Source organism: Eleutherodactylus coqui, chromosome 4, assembly GCF_035609145.1.
Source record: "Eleutherodactylus coqui strain aEleCoq1 chromosome 4, aEleCoq1.hap1, whole genome shotgun sequence".
NCBI classification, from domain to species: Eukaryota; Metazoa; Chordata; class Amphibia; order Anura; family Eleutherodactylidae; genus Eleutherodactylus; species Eleutherodactylus coqui.
Genome location: NC_089840.1, coordinates 2,545,514 through 2,567,079, shown reverse-complemented (window position 1 = coordinate 2,567,079; position 21,566 = coordinate 2,545,514). Strand labels below are relative to the sequence as shown.

Sequence of the window (21,566 nt, the reverse complement as noted above, 5' to 3'; positions counted from 1 at the left end):
ATATCGGACATAACAATATCGGTGAGAAGTATCACCAAAGCATCAGCCATATTTCGATATATCGGTTTTCGATGTCCCAACCTTACTATCTGGGCAATCCAGGACTCGCAGAACTTCAGGCGTGCTCTAAAAATGCACCTCTTCAGGGAGGCATACCGCATACCCTAAACCAAACCCCTCTGTACTACCCGGATAACATGCTCCCTGACCTACTGACTGCAATCCCTGGTAGCCATCATAAACCGCTCCTGCAGTCATACTGATCCTGCCGTCACACAGCTAAAGGTGTGACCATTGTCTATGTGTATAGAATCCCTCACTGTCCACCCCCCCATACCGTGCACATCTCCCCCCCACCATACCGTGCACATCTCCACCATACCGTGCCCATCTCCACCCCGTCATACCGTGCCCATCTCCACCCCGTCATACCGGGCACATCTCCAGCCCTTTACCTTCTGTATCCCCCCATTACTTGTAGTATGTAAGCTCGTTGGAGCAGGACCCTCACCCCTATTGTTTCCATCAGCTGATTACTATGTAACCGCGGTTCTGTAATGTTTGTACGTTTGTCTTTCTATATCCCCCAGTCTATGTAAGCGCTGCGGGATATGGTGGCCCTATACAAATAAAGATTATTATTATTACTACGCATGTGCACCGGCCGGCACATTCGCAGCACAGATGAAAAGCATCCGTACGCCAGACTCACCGGCCTGTAGTTACCAGACTCCCTTCTTTTATATATTTGAACCACATTGGCAATGCGCCAATCCAGCTGTACAACCCCAGTCCGTAAATATAAGAAATAGCGGCCCATCTATCACGTCACTTAGAACCCTTGAGTGGATTAACATGGTCCCCTGTATACAGGGCGCAGCCCCCTCTGATGTATACACATGGCCCCTGTATACCGGGCGCAGCCCCCTCTTATGTATACACATGGCCCCTGTATACCGGGCGCAGCCCCCTCTGATGTATACACATGGCCCCTGTATACCAGGTGCAGCCCCCTCTGATGTATACACATGGCCCCTGTATACCAGGCGCAGCCCCCTCTGATGTGTACACATGGCCCCTTTATACCAGGCGCAGCCCCCTCTGATGTATACACATGGCCCCTGTATACCAGGCGCAGCCCCCTCTGATGTATACACATGGCCCCTGTATACCGGGCGCAGCCCCCTCTGATGTATACACATGGCCCCTGTATACCGGGCGCAGCCCCCTCTGATGTATACACATGGCCCCTGTATACCAGGCGCAGCCCCCTTTGATGTATACACATGGCCCATGTATACCGGGCGCAGCCCCCTCTGATGTATACACATGGCTATTGATGGAAAGCCAACGGAGCCCATTCTAATCTGTGAGGTCTGTTGGGTACCGTTGGGGTCATGTGACCCATCCGCCACTCTGCGTCTCTCCGCTTCTTATGATGGAACAGGGACACATAAGCTTTGCCAGAGGAGTCGGCTGGTGCCTCTCTGTTGGAGCCTCTTGGCTTTGGCTCAGAAGGCGCACACAGGCTTTTTTAGCCTTCCTTTGGCCGTATTTTACACGGGCGAGTGCCAAATTGGTGTGAGAAGCTCCGTCCGATATCACACTGTTAGACCAGTTAGAGGCGCTGCACTCCGCGCTGCCGTCACCCCATGAAAACTGCGTTTGTTTCAAAAACAAAATTGAAAAATTGCATCGCACTTGTACGAAACTTTCATGTACAGACGAGCGCAATGCAGTTTTTTTTTTAGCTCACCTGTGGCGAATATTGGGAGAGTCTTCTGCAGAAATGGGACAGTATGCTATTTTTCCATCTCTCAATGTCGTTGCAAGTGACAGGCTGCCCATGTAGGTTCACCCTAAAGCCTCCCGCACAGGATCTTTTTCCGGAATTAATGCAGCGTTTTTAGTGCTGCGCTAATTGCGGTAAAACGCTTCCATTGTTTTAATAGAAGCCTCTTTCCAGCGCTGCAATTTTCAAGCGAAGTTTGTTCTGTTTTTGATGTTTTGCGCAACTCATCCATGATGAGGTATGCTAAACCCCGCTGTCGGCCGCAGGGAGGCCCGTGTAGGAAGCAGGCGTCGGGTAGTCGCCCGTGTGGGAAGCAGGCGTCGGGTAGTCGCCCGTGTGGGGAGCAGGCGTCGGGTAGTCGCCCGTGTGGGGAGCAGGCGTCGGGTAGTCGCCCGTGTGGGGAGCAGGCGTCGGGTAGTCGCCCGTGTGGGGAGCAGGCGTCGGGTAGTCGCCCGTGTGGGGAGCAGGCGTCGGGTAGTCGCCCGTGTGGGGAGCAGGCGTCGGGTAGTCGCCCCTGTGGGGAGCAGGCGTCGGGTAGTCGCCCCTGTGGGGAGCAGGCGTCGGGTAGTCGCCCCTGTGGGGAGCAGGCGTCGGGTAGTCGCCCCTGTGGGGAGCAGGCGTCGGGTAGTCGCCCGTGTGGGGAGCAGGTGTTAGGTAGTTTGCAGAAACTGTAGGGCAAGTATAAGAAAAGCTAATAATGAATTGTTACTTGCAACAGAGGCCAAGAACAATACAAAAAGATTTTGGGGTCAAAAGCAAAAGAAAAGTCAAAGATGCTATTGGATGCTTACAAGATGAAAATGGTGAATTGCTTAAGAATAATGTTGAGAAGGTCGAACTTTTAAATTCCTATTTTGTATCTGTTTTCTCTGAGAAAGTAGATGTAACATCAGCTAATCTTCCCTGTGGTATTGGGGGAATAAAAGAATGCAGGCTATCTAAAGCAGAGAGATGGTGAGGGAACACTTAGCTAACTTACATGAATCCAAATCTCTCAAGGTCCAGATAAATTACATCCTAGGATACTAAAGGAAGCAGCGGAGGTAACTGCTGAACCACTCGCCATAATCTTTGAAAATTCATGGAGAACAGGAGAAGTCCCAGAAGATTGGAAAAGGGCAAATGTCCCTATCTTCAAGAAAGGAAAGAAGGTGGATCCAGGAAACTACAGGCCTGTGAGCCTGACTTCTATACCAGGAAAGATCTTTGAACAAATTATTAAACAGCATGTATGCAAGTACTTGGATGAGAATGGAGTAATTAACCAGAGCCAGCATGGGTTTGTAACAAACAAGTCATGCCAGACCAATCTAATTTCCTATGACAGAATCACCGACTGGGTTGACCAGGGAAATGCGGTGGATATAGTGTATCTTGACTTTAGTAAAGCATCTGACAAAGTATCTCATATCATACTTATTGAAAAAAATGACCAAATCTGGGATTAACAAGGCAACTGTTAGGTGGATTCACAACTAGCTGAGTGATCGTACTCAGAGTGGTCATAAATGGCTGCACATCCAAGTGGAAGAATGTATCAAGTGGGGACCACAAGGCTCTGCACTAGGCCCAGGGTTGGTCAACATTGTTATAAATGATCTGGAGGAGGGAATTGATGGGAAACTGATCAAATTTGCAGACGACACAAAGCTAGGAGGGATAGCTAACACTAGGGAAGAGAGAGAGAGGATTCAAAAAGATCTAGAAAAGCTTGCACAGTGGGCAGCGACTAACAGAATGGTATTTAACAAGGAGAAAAGCAAAGTCCTTCATCTGGGCAAGAAAAATGAAGAAAGCGCATACAGAATAGGAGGAATTGGGCTAAGCAGCACATGTGAAAAAGACTTGGGTATACTAATAGATCATAGACTGAACATGAGTCAACAATGTGATGCAGCAGCCAAAAAGGCAAACACAATTCTGGGATGTATTAAGAGAAGCATAGAGTGTAGATCACGTGAGGTCATTATCTCCCTCTACTCTTCCTTAGTCAGACCTCATCTGGAATACTGGGTCCAGTTCTGGGCACCCCACTTTATAAAAGACATAGACAAACTGGAGCAAGTTCAGAGAAGAGTTACCAAGATGGTGAGCGGTCTGCAAATCATGTCCTATGAGGAACGGGTAAAGGATCTGGGAATGTCTAGCAGAAGAGAAGGCTGAGAGGAGACTTAATATCTGAAGGGCTGTCACAGTGCAGAGGGATCAGCCCTATTCTCATCTGTACAAAGAAAGACTAGAAGCAATGGGATGAAACTCAAAGGGAGGAGACACAGATTGGATATTAGACAGTGAGGGGGATCAATGAGTGGAACAGGTTGCCACGGGAGGTGGGGAGTTCACCTTCAATGGAAGTGTTCAAACAAAGGCCGGACAGACATCAGTCTGGGATGATTTAGTGCATCCTGCACTGAGCAGGGGGTTGCACCTAATGACCCTGGAGGTCCCTTCCAACTCTACAAGTCTATGATTCTAGTCGCCCATGTGGGGAGCAGGCGTTGGGTAGTCGCAGGTGGGGGAAAAGGCGTTGGGTGGGGATCAGGCGTTGGGTAGTCGCCTACCATGTTCAGCATCCCATCACTGCTGATTGTATGGCCTCCGTAGACAAACTTTGACCTCTTGCAAGAGGTTGTGATTGAGGCATTTGTGGATGTGGCATAAACCACTCACACAACCCGTGTCTCCTTGCAGCTTATCTGTAAACCAACCATCGCGGCTTCTTGTCCAGAGTGGATGCTGATTACTGGGGTTTGAAGGATGGGCAGCACCAGGGAATCCAACCAGCCAGGTAGACACAGGTCATAAAACCTCCAAAACTTTATTAGCAAAAAGAAGTCTAGCATATCCAGCAGCGATGTTTCCACCGCGCTCTGCGGTCTTTGTCAGGCTGGAGCTGTTAAGGAGGACAGAAGCACCCCATGGAGCTGAAGAGCTTTTTCTTCCTTACAGGGGTTGTTCACTGGATAGGTGATATAAGTGTGATCAGTGGGGTGCAATGGCCATCTTCTCATCACTGTGGACTCTGCAGCCCATTCAGTAACATTAGATTGGGAGGAGTGGTGGTCACACATGCGAGGTGCCGCTCCATTCACCTGCGGTGCGATGTCTGCATAGTTGAGCTCTTGTACTTGGCTATTTCCATCAGTCCCAATGACCTGCAGAACGACGGCCATGCACAATTGCCACTACATTCAGTCTGATCTCACAGAGCCCACAGTGACAGAAGAGTGGGGCCACCATTCTCAGGATCGGTGGGGGTCTCAGCAGTCACATCCTATCAATCAAATTCAAAGGGGATATCACAAGATTTGTAAAGTTCCTTTATTCAAGGATTGATAACTGGTGGGGTTTGACTGCTGAAACCTCCACCTATCATGGGAATGGGGTCCGTGCTTGTATGACGGCAGCAGCAGGCGACCACGTGAGCTGCCACTACATTCGCCTCCGGGATTGCTGGGATCGCCATGCGCTGTTATCCGCTTCTCTTTAGCAATCCCAAAGAGATGAATGGAGCAGCAATGCGCATGCTTCACCGCAACTCCATGCATACGGAGGGAGACGGGACCCAGCGATCAGCCCCCCCCAGCCTGTGCATACAGAATAAGTCTAACTCCTGGGACAACCCCTTTAAACCCGGTCTGTTTCCTGCCATCTAGGTGTCCAGGCTGCTGCAGAAGGATGCCGAGCAGGAGCAGCAGAAGAGGGCCGATATCCAGAGGATGAGGCAGGAGCTCTCCACTATCAGTATGATGGATGAGTTCGCCAGATATGCCAGACTGGAACGCAAAATCAACAAGATGACTGACAAGCTGAAGACGCACGGTAATCCCCCTGTACTTATTACATCTATATACTGACCCGTCCCGCTCAAAGTTTCCCAATAGAAGAAAGTTACAAGAAGTTTTGTTACTGTTATAAAAAGTCTTGCAAATGTTCTTATTTGGCTACAATTGCAGTTTGATGCACAATGATGTGAGATTGGATCTGCCATAAATGTGTGATAGAGGGGGGTCCAACCTCTGAGGCCCCCACCCATCAGCAGAACAGGCTACTTTGACCCGTTAAAGGGGTTGCTCCACGTTTCTAAGTTATCCTCTATGCACAGGATATCCACAGGTTGGGCAATAACTGAGACCCCCATCAGTCTTAAGAACAGCCCCTGTGTCCCGCTCTGCCACTGCAGAGGTCGTTCTGGATTGCTGGGCGAGCGTGTGCGGTGGCCAACCCAGTGCTGTCGTGTGCCGTGGCTTCTTACAATACATGCCTATATCATAGGGGGAAGCTGTGCACACAGTAGGCTGTCGCCCTCAAGTTATTACATGACTGTACAACTCGAACCCCGTCGCACCTCTGCACGTCCTTCCAGGTAGCGGAGGCCAAATGTCCGTGTAGCATCTGCGCCCCCTGTCCCTACACTACTGGGAAATGCAGATCATCAGTTCGGCTCGTTTTGCTCTGATCAGACTTGTTTCTCAAGGAAAGTTCCGACTGCAGGACAAGATATATATATAATATAATTTCTGTTGGTCATGCACGGCCAAACGACTGCCCGATCTGCACCAAATGTGCCACGTTGGAAGGTTTTAGACCGGTTGCAGCTCTCTAGGACCGACCGTTCTCAACATATTTACAAAAAAAATAGAATCTAAATGCATATATTAAGATGTGACAGAAAATCAGGTGACCAATGAGAGACTTCAGCTTCCTGAAGTCCTGACATCACGACACTCGAGATGAGAGCACCAATGCCAGGGCAATGAGTGATGTCAGTGCGGTCTCTCATTGGCTGCAGCTCTCCCCTGGTTACCTATGACATAATCTGTCACAACAACCACTGGGACCACAGTGGGGCTTCAGCGCTGGATCCCGGTGGCTGCGGAGGGTAAGCATAGTTCACTTTATTATTTAATACAGCGGGTCCGTATTAAACCGTAGTAACCGGACGACTCAACTCTAGTGAAGATCTCTTTGGGGCACCGCTGGTGAGATGTCACACTTCTGCATGTAACAAGGTGTTGTCTGGTTACTGGACAACTTCCCATTAGAGGGAGTCTTGTCAACTCGATAACTCCATTCAAATTGCTGCCATGATGGTATAGAACGGTAGGAGCCGAGCAGACTGGTAGTTTTATGGGGAGAACTCCTTTAGAACTTGTATTTTATTCATTTATATCTCTGCTCATTCTGAGCCGAACAGTCCAGTGGGCGGAGCTATCAGTGGTTAACAGCCTTCCTTAGATATGCAGTCATACACAGCTGTCAATTACATATAGCTCCGCCCACTGGACTGTTCAGCTCAGAATGTGCAGAGATATACCGTATATACCGGCGTATAAGGCGACGGGGCGTATAAGACGACCCCCCAACTGTCACCTTATACGCCGGTATTCAGTGGAGAAAAAAAAAAAAATTTTATTACTCACCTCCCACGGCGTTCTGTCGCGCTCCGGCAGGATGTCGCTCGCTCCGGCAGGCTGTCGCTCGCTCCTCGTCCCCGGCGCAGCATAGCTTTCTGAATGTGGGGCTTGAAATCCCCGCTTCCAGAAAGCTAATACACACGCCGGCAGCCATGACATCATTGAATGGCTGTGATTGGCTAAAGCACACGTGGCTTCAGCCAATCACACTATTCAATGACATCATTGAATGGGTGTGATTGCTAACACGTGCGCCTTCAGCCAATCACAGCCATTCAATGATGTCATTGAATAGTGTGATTGGCTGAAGCCACGTGTGCTTTAGCCAATCACAGCCATTCAATGCTGTCATGGCTGCCGGCGTGTGTATTAGCTTTCTGGAAGCGGGGATTTCAAGCCCCGCATTCAGAAAGCTATGCTGCGCCGGGGACGAGGAGCGAGCGACAGCCTGCCGGAGCGAGCGACATCCTGCCGGAGCGCGACAGGACGCCGTGGGAGGTGAGTAATAAAATTTTTTTTTTTTACACTTTTTTTTTTTTTGTATTACCGGCGCATAAGACGACCCCCGACTGCAGAGCAGATTTTTCGGGGTTCAAAAGTCGTCTTATACGCCGGTATATACGGTAAATGAATAAAATACAAGTTCGGTAGAGTCCTTCTCCTGAAAACTATATATCAGTCCGCTCGGCTCCCCCAGATCTATAACATGAGGCTGGCAGTTTGGACGGCTTCTTCGAGTTGACAGACTCCTTTTTAATATAGCTGACAGCGGTAAAGTAAACTGAGAAGTATCTGCCTCTCTTCTGCTGGCGGGATCCGGTGGTCCTGGCTTTTGCTGAGACAGCTGTTGTCACTAGAAGTCAGGTGATCGCTGCAGCCAATCAGAAGCTGCATTGTCGCCACTTGTTCTCCTGGCATCGTCAGGTGACGGGATTATGACTGCAGCATCTGATTGGCTGCAGTGGTCACCTGACCTCCAGCGATGGCAGATGTCACAAAGTCCAGGACTGCAGCGGGTCTCCAGTACACTTCATGTAGTATTTTGCCAAAGGCCTATTAAACAACTCTGAGAAGTGTCTTATCGGTGGCGTCAGTAAGGTGTAGTACTCTATTTCTGACTGTTTCTGTTGGAGCTCCGTGTCCTCCCATATGGGCGCTGTATGTGCAGTGTTTCCGTCCTCCTTACCAGTAACTCCGTGCTTTTTTACTCTGATCGGTATGTAATATGGTTTGTAAGGCCTAAGGATCACCCTGCTTCCATCCTGCAGCCCCCCCTAGAGGTAAAAGGCAATTTTCCTCATCTGCGGGGTAAACCATTCCTTCCTAATGCTGCGTTTAGACGGAACAATTATCGTTCAGAGAATGGAATGACCATCGTTTAATGTGCAAACGACTGAACGACGAGCGGGAAACCAGCGCCGGTATTTAGTCACTGATCGTAGGACTGTGAAACACTGAAGGATAAGTGCCCAAGGACTGCACTATTGTCAGCGGGCTGCCGGAGCGCCAACAAGCTTGTGATGACGTCATCAACTCGTTCCAGCGGCAAACAAGAATCGTGGAATTGTCAGCCCGTGTAGGAGGGCCGTAACTTCACATCTTCAGTCAGAAGGTTTGCTGATCCACGGATCTCTTGGAAAAACTCCTCCATGCAGAAGAAGCCATAGAAACGTCCACAGGATGGCGCCGTACCCAGTGAGCTGTCCTTCATCACACCACGTTATCACCGCAGGCTGGACGAGCGCCCAAAGTGTCTACCGCTGGTATATTTTCCATTTTATGCTTAGATAGCCATTTATGTTGGGTACTAGCCCACTCCCCAGAAGTATGCTATCATTTTGGGGTTATACTTTGACAGTCAGCGGTAAGCAGACCAAACCACAGGTATGAAAGTAGATCCGTCTGGGGTAAAAAGGTAAGAAAAAACACCCAGTGCCAATACACGCCTCATTCATTGTATAACATTATGCCAGTACTGTGGGCAGAGACCCTTCTACACAGCCGGGCACGATCATTGGACCATATAAACATGACCCCAATCAGCCAATAAAGAACAAACACTATTCAACGACTGATTGGGTCATTCATGCTGGAGAAAAATGAATCCTTGTTGACAGCACATCTCCCCATGTGAAAGGGAGATGTGCTGCTGATCATGATTATATTGCACGTGGCACAAGCGGGCATAATAATGATCGTTTGTGCCCCATACTGCCAACATCGGCCCGTGTAAAGGCCATTTATACAAGCACTGGTCTGGTTGGTAAAAGAGTGTTTAAAATGCTTAATTAAGGACTGATAACCACTTGTTCAAAAGAGTAAAACCCGGTGACTGATTCTCTTTAACCCCTTCTCGCCCCAGTATGTAACTTCACATCCCAGCTGAGAGGGGGTTCCCACAAATGAATGTAGGCTGAAGGTGACGGAGGGCAGTGGCATCTCAGCCTCGCTTTCAGTTTTTGTCCTGTTCCTTAATTAAAGAGTAAAATACAGAATTACCTGCGGCCAAGTATTGTTCTGGTCACGGACACAACATACAACATATGAAAGTTATTATACTTAAAGGAAACTTCAAATCCCAACGTCACAGAAGAATTTGGGAATATACATTTATAACCATCTTTGAGGCTATCAAAAACAGAATGAACCTCAGGGGGGGGGTCTTGTATCAGTGGAGTTATGAGAGATCTGGAGCAGAGATAACAGGCTGGCCTGGTGACCCCCTAACAGCAATTTGGAGACCATAAAACTTTAACATCCCTTATCAGTGGACTAATCAAGGATTTACTGTTCTGCTCATCCCTTTCTGGTACTTATCTAAGTGCTAATTAATCACTCCATGTCTGCGCCCTCCCATGTGATCATGTGTATATGTAGTTATATAAATGCCTCTCCAGATCTTTTCCATTATTCCTGAGGAAGATCCCTGAGCGCTCCGGAAGCTGCAGTAACGTTGTGTCTTTGTAGCCATTAAAGGTCTCCTATCTACAGGATGACTTGGATTCTCTTACTGGGAACAATTACATTGTCCTCTACTGGCGACACCGGACCGAACCTTTATCGTGTTGCATGATTAACCCTTTGCAATCCAATTTTGGATTCAGGGTTTCCTAGGGGTCTTTCTCTTTCTGCCATTATACAATGGCGCCATCTGCTGGCTAGAGACAGTACTGTGGTATGGGACATGATGGAGAGGCCCCTGACAGGGAAAGTAAGGTTATGGCTTCTGAAAAGTGGAGATGAAAAATCGTTGCATCCTTAGGAACAAAATAGGCCTCGTCAGTAAGGGGTTAAAAAGCTTAATTACAGGCTGATATACTGCCGGCTGTTCAGAGGGGTAAACCTGGTGAGCGATGCTTTGTAATCACCAATGTCGTAATGCTGAAAACTACTGACGTTTTTGTGGGGTGCGCCGCGGGCCGGGGATTCGTACTCCCTGGCGTCCTGCGCACTTCCTCCTCCCAGCCTGATATTAGCCCCCCCTACAGGGGGCAGGGCTAATCTCAATTTCATGATTCTGAGTTGTGCCACTGAAAAATACGATTAATCATATTGATTCGATTACTGCCCAGATGCTCGCATTCCCACCCAGGGGTCTTGAATAGGGTACTGCCGCCTATTGCACCCGCTACTTTAATAGGCATATGCTTAGTGGTTGTTTAACCCTTTCCGCTACGTCATGGGAGCCTGGTACTTCCCGCAACATGACGTACCGGTACGTCATCGGGATAGCGCGATATCATGACTGACCTCGCGCTATCCCGCTGCGGGAGCCGGCTGTCAGTCACAGCCGGAGTCCCGCTGCAACAGCGGGGGGGCATTGGAGATGCGCCCCTCCCCGCTTTTAACCCCTTCCCTGCCACAATCTAAGTAGGAAAAGAGTTCAAAGAGGGAGCGCGCTCCCTCTGTGTCTCCGGCGATGTTATCGCGAGAGCTCGGCCTGTCGCCATAGCAACAGGACGCCAGACACTGCGATAAGGCATGGCAGGGCAGTAGCTCTGCCATGCCTTATCACAGCAATCATAGGTACAGTGCTGCAAGTCCCTCAGAGGGACTCAAATAGTGTGTAAAAAAAAATAAAAAAATCCAAAAAAAAACAAAACCCTTTTTTTGTGCTTCTTTTAATATTAGCATAAAAAAAGGTAAAAAAAATTTAAACTCCCACATATTGGGTATTGACGCGTCCGTAACGACGTGTACAAAAAGTTGAACACACCTTTTTTTTGTACGGCAAAAAGCGTAAAAAACCCCACTAAAAACAGAGGCAAAATGCTAATTTTTAGCATTTTGCCTTCCAAAAAATGCAATCAAAGTAATCAAAAAGCTGTACATTCCCCAAAACGGTACCAATAAAAACTACAGCTTGTTTCACAAAAAAAATAAGCCCTCATAGAGCTCCGTACATAGGAAAATAAAAAAAAGTAACAAGACTTTGAATGCAGCGATAGAATAAAAAAAAAATTTAAAAAAAAAGGGTTTTATTGCAAAAAAGTGTAAAAACCTAAAAAAAAATATAAGAATTTTGGTGTCGTTGTAATCGTACCGGCCCGCAGAAAAAATGTAGTGTGTCATTTATACTGCATGATTAATGCTGTAAAAAAGATAAAATCTATGGCAGAATTGATGCATTTTCTCTCCGTTATCATAAAAAAAAATAAGTTTTACGATATAGTCTATGTACCCAAAAGTGGCACCGATAAAAACTACAGCTCGCCACGCAAAAAACAAGCCCTCATACGGCCGCGCCAACGGAAAAATAAAAAGGTTATGGCTTTTGAAAAATGGAGATGGAAAAATACCAAAATCGCTTGGTCCTCAACGCCAAAATAGGCCGCGTCATTAAGGGGTTAAAGAAGGCCGGACTGTGTGCACATGGCCCTTCCACCTCATTGGTGGACTACTTCACCATGTTTACACCATATGCTTTCTCATGTCAGAGCTGACTCACGCGGCCTGTTTATACCGGCAGATATGTTGTTGGCTTGCTCAAGAAATCGTTCAGTGGCACTGGTCAGTCCCAACAATTAGTTAACGAGCCGACGATGAGGTTCAGCTCTGCACAAAATTTATACAGTTTTTTTTTTTTTTTGCTGCACTACTTAAAAAAAATGTAATATCTTTGGATAAACAGAACATTATTTCATGCTGCCATTGTATTCCTCCGTCGACATAGTTGTGTGAGGGCTCGTTTTTTGGCGAACAATCTGTAGCTTCTATTGGAACCATTTTGGAGTACATATGACTTTTTGATCGCTATTTAGTACATTTTTTCTTGGAGATGGGCTGAGCCAAAGAAAAAAATCACAATTCTGGTGTTATGTGTTTTTTTTCCCCGGACAACTTTTTTTAGTGGGGTAAATAATGCAAGGTGTAGCTGGAAAACTATAGGTAAAACTACAGACCTGTGAGCCTGACTTCTATACCGGAAAAGAGCTCTGAACAGATTATTAAACAGCATGTATGCAAGTACTTGGATGGGAATGGAGTAATTAACCAGAGCCAGCATGGGGTGTAACAAACAAGTCATGCCAGACGAATCTAATGTCCTTCTATGACAGAATCACCGACTGGGTTGACCAGGGAAATGCGGTGGATATAGTATATCTTGGCTTTAGAAAAGCATTTGACAAAGTATCTCATATCAGACTTATTGATGAAATGACCAAATCTGGGATTGACAAGGCAACTGTTAGGAGGATTCACAGCTGGCTGAGTGATCGTACTTAAAGAGTGGTCATAAATGGCTGCACATCCAAGTGGAAGAATGTATCAAGTGGGACCACAAGGCTCTGTCCTAGGCCCAGTGTTGGGCAACATTGTTATAAATGATCTGGAGGAGGGATTGGATCGGAAACTGATCACATCTGCCGACGACACAAAGCTAGGAGGGATAGCTAACAATAGGGAAGAGAGAGGATTCAAAAAGATCTAGAAAAGCTTGCACAGTGGGCGGTGATGAAAAGCCCATTTAGACGGTAGGAGTGTCAGACCCACCAACCCCCACTTTCCTCCCGTTTAGTAGTGCGCCGGACCGCCTTTGGTCTTCAGAACTTCAGCAATTCATTGTGGCATCCATCCACAAATATCAGAGGACCCTGGGTGCACCAAAGTAAACCTTCCCCACTGTTACTGCACCTCCACCAGCTGGAATCATCTATTCATGCTGCTTGTGCCAAATTCTGACCTCCCATCAGCACATAAATCTGTCTCCATCTGACCAGGAGATGTTTTCCCGCTGCTCAGTGATACAAGTTTTGCGCTCTTTTGCCCGCTGGAGTCTGTTTCTCTTAGACACAATGGCGCTGGAACTGGTCGTCCGCTGTTATACCATCTGTGCGGAGGAACGGCGAGTTGTGCGTTCGGACATGTTAGTTGGAGCTCCAGCGTTGTATTCAGCTGACTGTGCAGCCTGTTGGTCAGAACGATTCCTGACATCCTCCTCCGACCCCTTTCAGTGATGAGTTGTTTTCATCCACAGGATCCCATTTCGCTGGATGTTTTCCTCGATTGCGCCATTCTCTGTATACCCTCCACACTGTTACATGAGAAACCCCCCCCCCCCCCCCCCACGGTTGGCGGTGAGCCCCCGGCTAGTCCAGCACCGATGACCGGCCTCGCTGGAAGTCGCTCTGATCGCTGGATCTTCCATCTAATGTGGATTCACACTGAAACTGATCAACGGAAAACTTATCACGTGATTTTATGCCGCACTACGGGATCACGGGGAGGATTACCGTACACAGAAGATCCAATCGTGAGAGGGCCGGGGTCTGATAGAGGGGTGGAGGCTGTAATGCGGCGGCCGTTGAGTTGGTTACCATAGATGTGACCTGTATCAGATATTCGGCTTGTTATGATACTGATACAAAATACCCCCTCCGCCTTTGATCAGAGGTGCCTCCTGGTTGGTTCTGTGGTTCATGCTGTCGGACGCCCCATTAACGGTATTTCACTACATGCATGTACGTTGGATGGAGTCGTCGGACCTGCTGCTCCTTCTTGGCCGTCTTATTCTAGTTCCATGGGACTTGCTGGAGCTGCTCTGGATTTGTTCTTTCAGTCTTCGCTCCTCCCCGTTGTTTGTTTTGATTAAACGCTGTTATTGACGGGGCGCCTTTCAATCATAAAGGGCCATTGTATGGCAGAGCGACCCACTCGAATCTGAATACCTTGTAGGTAAAGTGGATTCCGTGAAACATCCTTGTAAAGAAGGGTTGTGTCCTGAAGGATCAGCAGGAATCCTCATGGGAAGATTCTTTGGCCTCAGGCCGATTCCATGGAGGACAAATCAATAATGAGAGTGCGGCCCGGTTCTCTTCGCATACCATAAGGGCAGATGGACGCCATACACCCCCCTCCGTCACCCAGAAGGAAGGGGCTGCACTGTAATTCTACAGTTGCTGCTGCGGGGAAATGCATCGCTGGCCACGGCTTCTCCCAGTGGAACCAGCGGATCACGGGGGATGCCAAAGGATGCCATGGGCAGTCGGCTGTTTGCACCGGCCCGACATTCTGAGAGGGCTTGTGCATCCCTTTAAACAGACAAAGTTTGGATAGAATCCATTGTGCTCTTGGCCCGGCATCTGAGGACGTTACCCGCCCGCAAGACATGTTGGGTGCACTCTCATAAAACTAAAGAGGGAAGAGAGCGCCATTGAAGTGACAGGGGTGTCTGTGCAGATCCTCCCATACTAGGCCAGGTGTGCCCAAGAAGTGCGCAAAGCAGTTCGACCTCTGCTTGATATATTACATGTGGGGGGTATCAGGATATCAGGTTACAGATGTATGGGGGGGACAGGTTGTATATAGATTACATGTGGGAGGTATCAGGATATTAGGTCAGAGATGTATGGGGGGACATGTATATAGATTACATGTGGTGGTATCAGGATATTAGGTTACAGACGTATGGGGGGACAGGTTGTATATAGATTACATGTGGGGGGGTATCAGGATATTAGGTCAGAGATGTATGGGGGGACAGGGTGTATATAGAATACATGTGGGGGGTATCAGGATATTAGGTCAGAGATGTATGGGGGGACAGGATGTATATAGATTACATGTGGGAGCATCAGGATATTAGGTCAGAGATGTATGGAGGGACAGGTTGTATAAAGATTACATGTGGGTGGTATCAGTATATTAGGTCAGAGATGTATGGAGGGGCAGGTTGTATATAGATTACATGTGGGGGTATCAGGATATTAGGTTAGAGATGTATGGGGGGACAGGTTGTATATAGATTACATGTGGTGGTATCAGGATATTAGGTCAGAGATGTATGGAGGGGACAGGTTGTATATAGATTACATGTGGGGGGTATCAGGATATTAGGTCAGAAATGTATGTGGGGACAGGTTGTATATAGATTACATGTGGCGGTATCAGGATATTAGATCAGTGATGTATGGAGGGACAGGTTGTATAAAGATTACATGTGGGGGTATCAGGATATTAGGTCAGAGATCTATGAGGGGGATAGGCTGTATATAGATTACATGTGGGGGTATAAGGATATTAGGTTACAGATATATGGGGGGACAGGTTGTATATACATTACATGTAGGGAGTATCAGGATATTAGGTCAGAGATGTATGGGGGGACCGGTTGTATATAGATTACATGTGGGAGGTATCAGGCTATTAGATCAGAGATGTATGGAGGGGACAGTTTGTATATAGATTACATGTGGGGGGTATCAGGATATTAGGTCAGAGATGTATGGAGGGACAGGGTGTATATAGAATACATGTGGGGGGTATCAGGATATTAGGTCAGAGATGTATGGGGGGACAGGGTGTATATAGAATACATGTGGGGGGTATCAGGATATTAGGTCAGAGATGTATGGGGAGACAGGATGTATATAGATTACATGTGGTGGTATCAGGATATTAGGTCAGAGATGTATGGAGGGGACAGGTTGTATATAGATTACATGTGGGGGGTATCAGGATATTAGGTCAGAGATGTATTGAGGGACAGGTTGTATATAGATTTCTTGTGGGTGGTATCAGGATATCAGGTCAGAGATGTATGGGGGAAGAGGTTGTATATAGATTACATGTGGGGGGTATCAGGATATTAGGTCAGAGATGTATGGAGGGACAGGTTGTATATAGATTACATGTGGTGGTATCAGGATATTGGGTCAGAGATGTATGGGGGGGACAGGCTGTATATAGATTACATGTGGGGAATCAGGATATTAGGTCAGAGATGTATGGGGGGGACAGGTTGTATATAGATTACATGTGGGGGTATCAGGATATTAGGTCAGAGATGTATGGAGGGACAGGTTGTATAAAGATTACATTTGGGGGTATCAGAATATTAGGTCAGAGATGTATGGGGGGACAGGTTGTATATAGATTACATGTGGTGGTATAAGGATATTCGGTTACAGATGTATGGGGGGGACAGGTTGTTTATAGATTACATGTGGAGGTATCAGGATATTAGGTCAGAGATGTATGGGGGGACAGGTTGTATATAGATTACATGTGGGGTATCAGGATATTAGGTCAGAGATGTATGGAGGGACAGGTTGTATAAAGATTACATTTGGGGGTATCAGAATATTAGGTCAGAGATGTATGGGGGGACAGGTTGTATATAGATTACATGTGGTGGTATAAGGATATTCGGTTACAGATGTATGGGGGGGACAGGTTGTTTATAGATTACATGTGGAGGTATCAGGATATTAGGTCAGAGATGTATGGGGGGGCAGGTTGTTTATAGATTACATGTGGAGGTATCAGGATATTAGGTCAGGGATGTATGGGGGGACAGGTTGTGCATAGATTACATGTGGTGGTATAAGGATATTCGGTTACAGATGTATGGGGGGGGACAGGTTGTTTATAGATTACATGTGGAGGTATAAGGATATTCGGTTACAGATGTATGGGGGGGGACAGGTTGTATATAGATTACATGTGGGAGGTATCAGGATATTAGGTCAGAGATGTATGGGGGGACAGGTTGTATATAGATTACATGTGGGAGGTACCAGGATATTAGGTCAGAGATGTATGAGGGACAGGTTGTATATAGATTACATGTGGGGAGTATCAGGATATTAGGTCAGAGATTTATGGGGGGACAGGTTGTATATAGATTACATGTGGGGAGTATCAGGATATTAGGTCAGAGATGTATGAGGGGACAGGTTGTATATACATTACATGTGGTGGTATCAGCATATTAGGTCAGGGATGTATGGGGGGACAGGTTGTATATAGATTACATGTGCGCTATCAGGATATTAGGTCAGAGATGTATGGGGGGGACAGGTTGTATATAGATTACATGTGGAGGGTATCAGGATATTAGGTCAGAGATGTATGGAGGGGACAGGTTGTATATAGATTACATGTGGAGGGTATTAGGATATTAGGTCAGAGATGTATGGGGGGACAGGTTGTATATAGATTACATGTGGGGGTATTAGGATATTAGGTCAGAGATGTATGGGGGGACAGGTTGTATATAGATTACATGTGGAGGTATCAGGATATTAGGTCAGAGATGTAGGGGGGGGACAGGTCGTATATAGATTACATGTGGAGGTATAAGGATATTAGGTCAGAGATGTAGGAGGGGACAGGTTGTATATAGATTACATGTGGAGGGTATTAGGATATTTGGTCAGTGATGTATGGGGGGACAGGTTGTATATAGATTACCTGTGGGGGGTATCAGGATATTAGGTCAGAGATGTATGGGGGACAGGTTGTATATAGATTACATGTGGGGGGTATCAGGATACAGATAGTCCCCGACTTGCGAACATTCGACTTGCGAATTTCGCTAGATACGAACTATCTGTTTTGCACAGTATGATGTAATGCTATGGCATTACATCATACTGTGCAGGGACCGGACAAGCTTCTATCAAGCCTGATAGAAGCCTGTCCGGTCAGATCGCGGTTGCTAGGCAGCCGGGGGCCTTCTGAAAGGCCCTAGGGCTGTCTATGCAGAGCGCCTAGCAAGCCGTGCGCTTGATGGGCACTCTGCATAGGCAGCCCTGGCGCCTTTCAGGAGGTCCCCGGCTGCCTAGCAACCACACAGCGTCCAGCGATCTCATCGTGGGACGCTGTACGGGCCCCCTGAACGTCGGGTGCAGGCTGTTTCTTACAGCGGGCACCCGGCGGCAGCAGTTCCGACGAGCCGCGCCGCTCGTCAGAACTGTTAACACTTTAAATACCGCTGTCAGAGCGGTATTTAAAGTGTTAACAGTTCCGACAAGCGGCGCGGCTCGTCGGAACTGCTGCCGCCGGGTGCCCGCTGTAAGAACAGCCGGCACCCGACGTTGTATGGAGCGGGATCCACCCGCGATCCCGCTCCATACTACTACTTGTTCGACTTGCGAACAAAACGGACTTGCGAACGGGCTCCCGGAACGGAACCTGTTCGCAAGTCGGGGAGTATCTGTATTAGGTCAGAGATGTATGGAGGGACAGGTCGTATATAGATTACATGTGGGGGTATCAGGATATTAGGCCAGAGATGTATGGAGGGGACAGGTTGTATATAGATTACATGTGGGGTATCAGGATATTAGGTCAGAGATGTATGGAGGGACAGGTTGTATATAGATTACTTGTGGGTGGTATCAGGATATTAAGTCAGAGATGTATGGGGGGACAGGTTGTATAAAGATTACATGTGGGTGGTATCAGGATATTAGGTCAGAGATGTATGGGGGCACAGGTTGTATATAGATTACATGTGGTGGTATAAGGATATTCGGTTACAGATGTATGGGGGGGGGACAGGTTTTATATAGATTACATGTGGGGGGTATCAGCATATTAGGTCAGAGATGCATGGAGGGACAGGTTGTATATAGATTACATGTGGTGGTATAAGGATATTCGGTTACAGATGTATGGGGGGGGGACAGGTTGTTTATAGATTACATGTGGAGGTATCAGCATATTAGGTCAGAGATATATGGGGGGACAGGTTGTATATAGATTACATGTGGGGGGTATCAGGATATTAGGTCAGAGATGTATGGGGGGACAGGTTGTATATAGATTACATGTGGGAGGTATCAGGATATTAGGTCAGAGATGTATGGGGGGACAGGTTGTATATAGATTACATGTGGAGGTATCAGGATATTAGGTCAGAGATGTATGGGGGACAGGTTGTGCATAGATTACATGTGGTATCAGGATATTAGGTCAGAGATGTATGGGGGGACAGGTTATATAGATTACATGTGGGGGTATCAGGATATTAGGTCAGAGATGTATGGAGGGGACAGGTTGTATATAGATTACATGTGGGGGGTATCAGGATATTAGGTCAGAAATGTATGGGGGACTGGTTGTATATAGATTACATGTGGGGGGTATCAGGATATAAGATCAGAGATGTATGGAGGGGGCAGGTTGTATATAGATTACATGTGGGGGTATCAGGATATTAGGTTACAAATGTATGGGCGGACAGATTGTATATAGATCACATGTGGGGGTATCAGGATATTAGGTTTCAGATGTAGGGGGGGAACAGATTGTTTATAGATTACATGTGGGGGGTATCAGGATATTAGGTCAGAGATGTATGGGGGGACAGGTTGTATATAGATTAGATGTGGGGGTATCTGGATATTAGGTTTCAGATGTAGGGGGGGAACAGGTTGTATATAGATTACATGTGGGGGGTATCCCTGTATTAGGTTACAGATGTATGGGGGGACAGGTTGTATATAGATTACATGTGGGGGTATCAGGATATTAGGTCAGAGATGTATGGAGGGAACAGGTTGTATATAGATTACATGTGGGAGGTATCGGCATATTAGGTCAGAGATGTATGGGGGGACAGGGTGTATATAGAATACATGTGGGAGGTATCAGGATATTAGGTCAGAGATGTATGGGGGGACAGGGTGTATATAGAATACATGTGGGAGGTATCAGGATATTAGGTCAGAGATGTATGGAGGGGACAGGTTGTATATAGATTACATGTGGAGCGTATCCAGGATATTAGGTCAGAGATGTATGGAGGGGACAGGTTGTATATAGATTACATGTGGGTGGTATCAGTATATTAGGTCAGAGATGTATGGGGGGGACAGGTTGTATATAGATTACATGTGGGTGGTATCAGTTTATTAGGTCAGAGATGTATGGGGGGGACAGGTTGTATATAGATTACATGTAGAGGTATCAGGATATTAGGTCAGAGATGTATGGTGGGACAGGTTGAATATAGATTACATGTGGGGGTATCAGGATATCAGGTCAGAGATGTATGGAGGGACAGGTTGTATATAGATTACATGTGGGGGGTATCAGGATATTAGGTCAGAGATGTATGGGGGGACAGGTTGTATATACATTACATGTAGGTGGTAACAGGATATTAGGTCAAAGATGTATGGGGGGACCGGTTGTATATAGATTACATGTGAAGGGTATCAGGATATTAGGTCAGCGATGTATGGGGGGACAGGTTGTATATAGATTACATTCGGGAGGTATCAGGATATTAGGTCAGAAATGTTTGGGGCGTGGCACAGGTTGTTTATAGATTACATGTGGGTGGTATCAGCATATTAGGTCAGAGATGTATGGGGGGACAGGTTGTATATAGATTACATATGGGGGGGATATCAGGATATTAGGTCACAGATGTATGGGGGACAGGTTGTATATAGATTACATGTGGGAGGTATCAGGATATTAGGTTTCAGATGTATGGAGGGGACAGGTTGTATATAGATTACATGTGGTGGTATCAGTATATTAGGTCAGGGATGTATGGGGGGACAGGTTGTATATAGATTACATGTGGGGGTATCAGGATATTAGGTCAGAGATGTATGGGGGACAGGCTGTATATAGATTACATGTGGGGGTATCAGGATATTAGGTCAGAGATGTATGGAGGGGACAGGTTGTATATAGATTACATGTGGGGGTATCAGGATATTAGGTCAGAGATGTATGGGGGACAGGCTGTATATAGATTACATGTGGGCGTATCAGGATATTAGGTCAGAGATGTATGGAGGGACAGGTTGTATATAGATTACATGTGGGTGTATCAGGATATTAGGCCAGAGATGTATGGAGGGGACAGGTTGTCTATAGATTACATGTGGGGGGTATCAGGATATTAGGTCAGAGATGTATGGGGGACAGGTTGTATATAGATTACATGTGGGGGTATCAGGATATTAGGTCAGAGATGTATGGGGGGAACAGGTTGTTCATAGATTACATGTGGTGGTATCAGGATATTCGGTTACAGATGTATGGGGGGGGGGGGACAGGTTGTTTATAGATTACATGTGGAGGTATCAGCATATTAGGTCAGAGATGTA

General features: G+C 46.9%; 1 protein-coding gene across 1 annotated transcript in view; it reads left to right on the top strand.

Moving 5' to 3' along the window:
• GET1 (guided entry of tail-anchored proteins factor 1) overlaps positions 1-21,566 on the top strand; it is a 112,219-nt gene that overhangs the window by 15,784 nt on the left and 74,869 nt on the right. Inside the window, exon 2 of the mRNA XM_066598954.1 lies at positions 5,449-5,614. Coding sequence (XP_066455051.1) covers positions 5,449-5,614 — 166 coding nt within the window. The remainder of the gene's footprint in view (positions 1-5,448; positions 5,615-21,566) is intronic.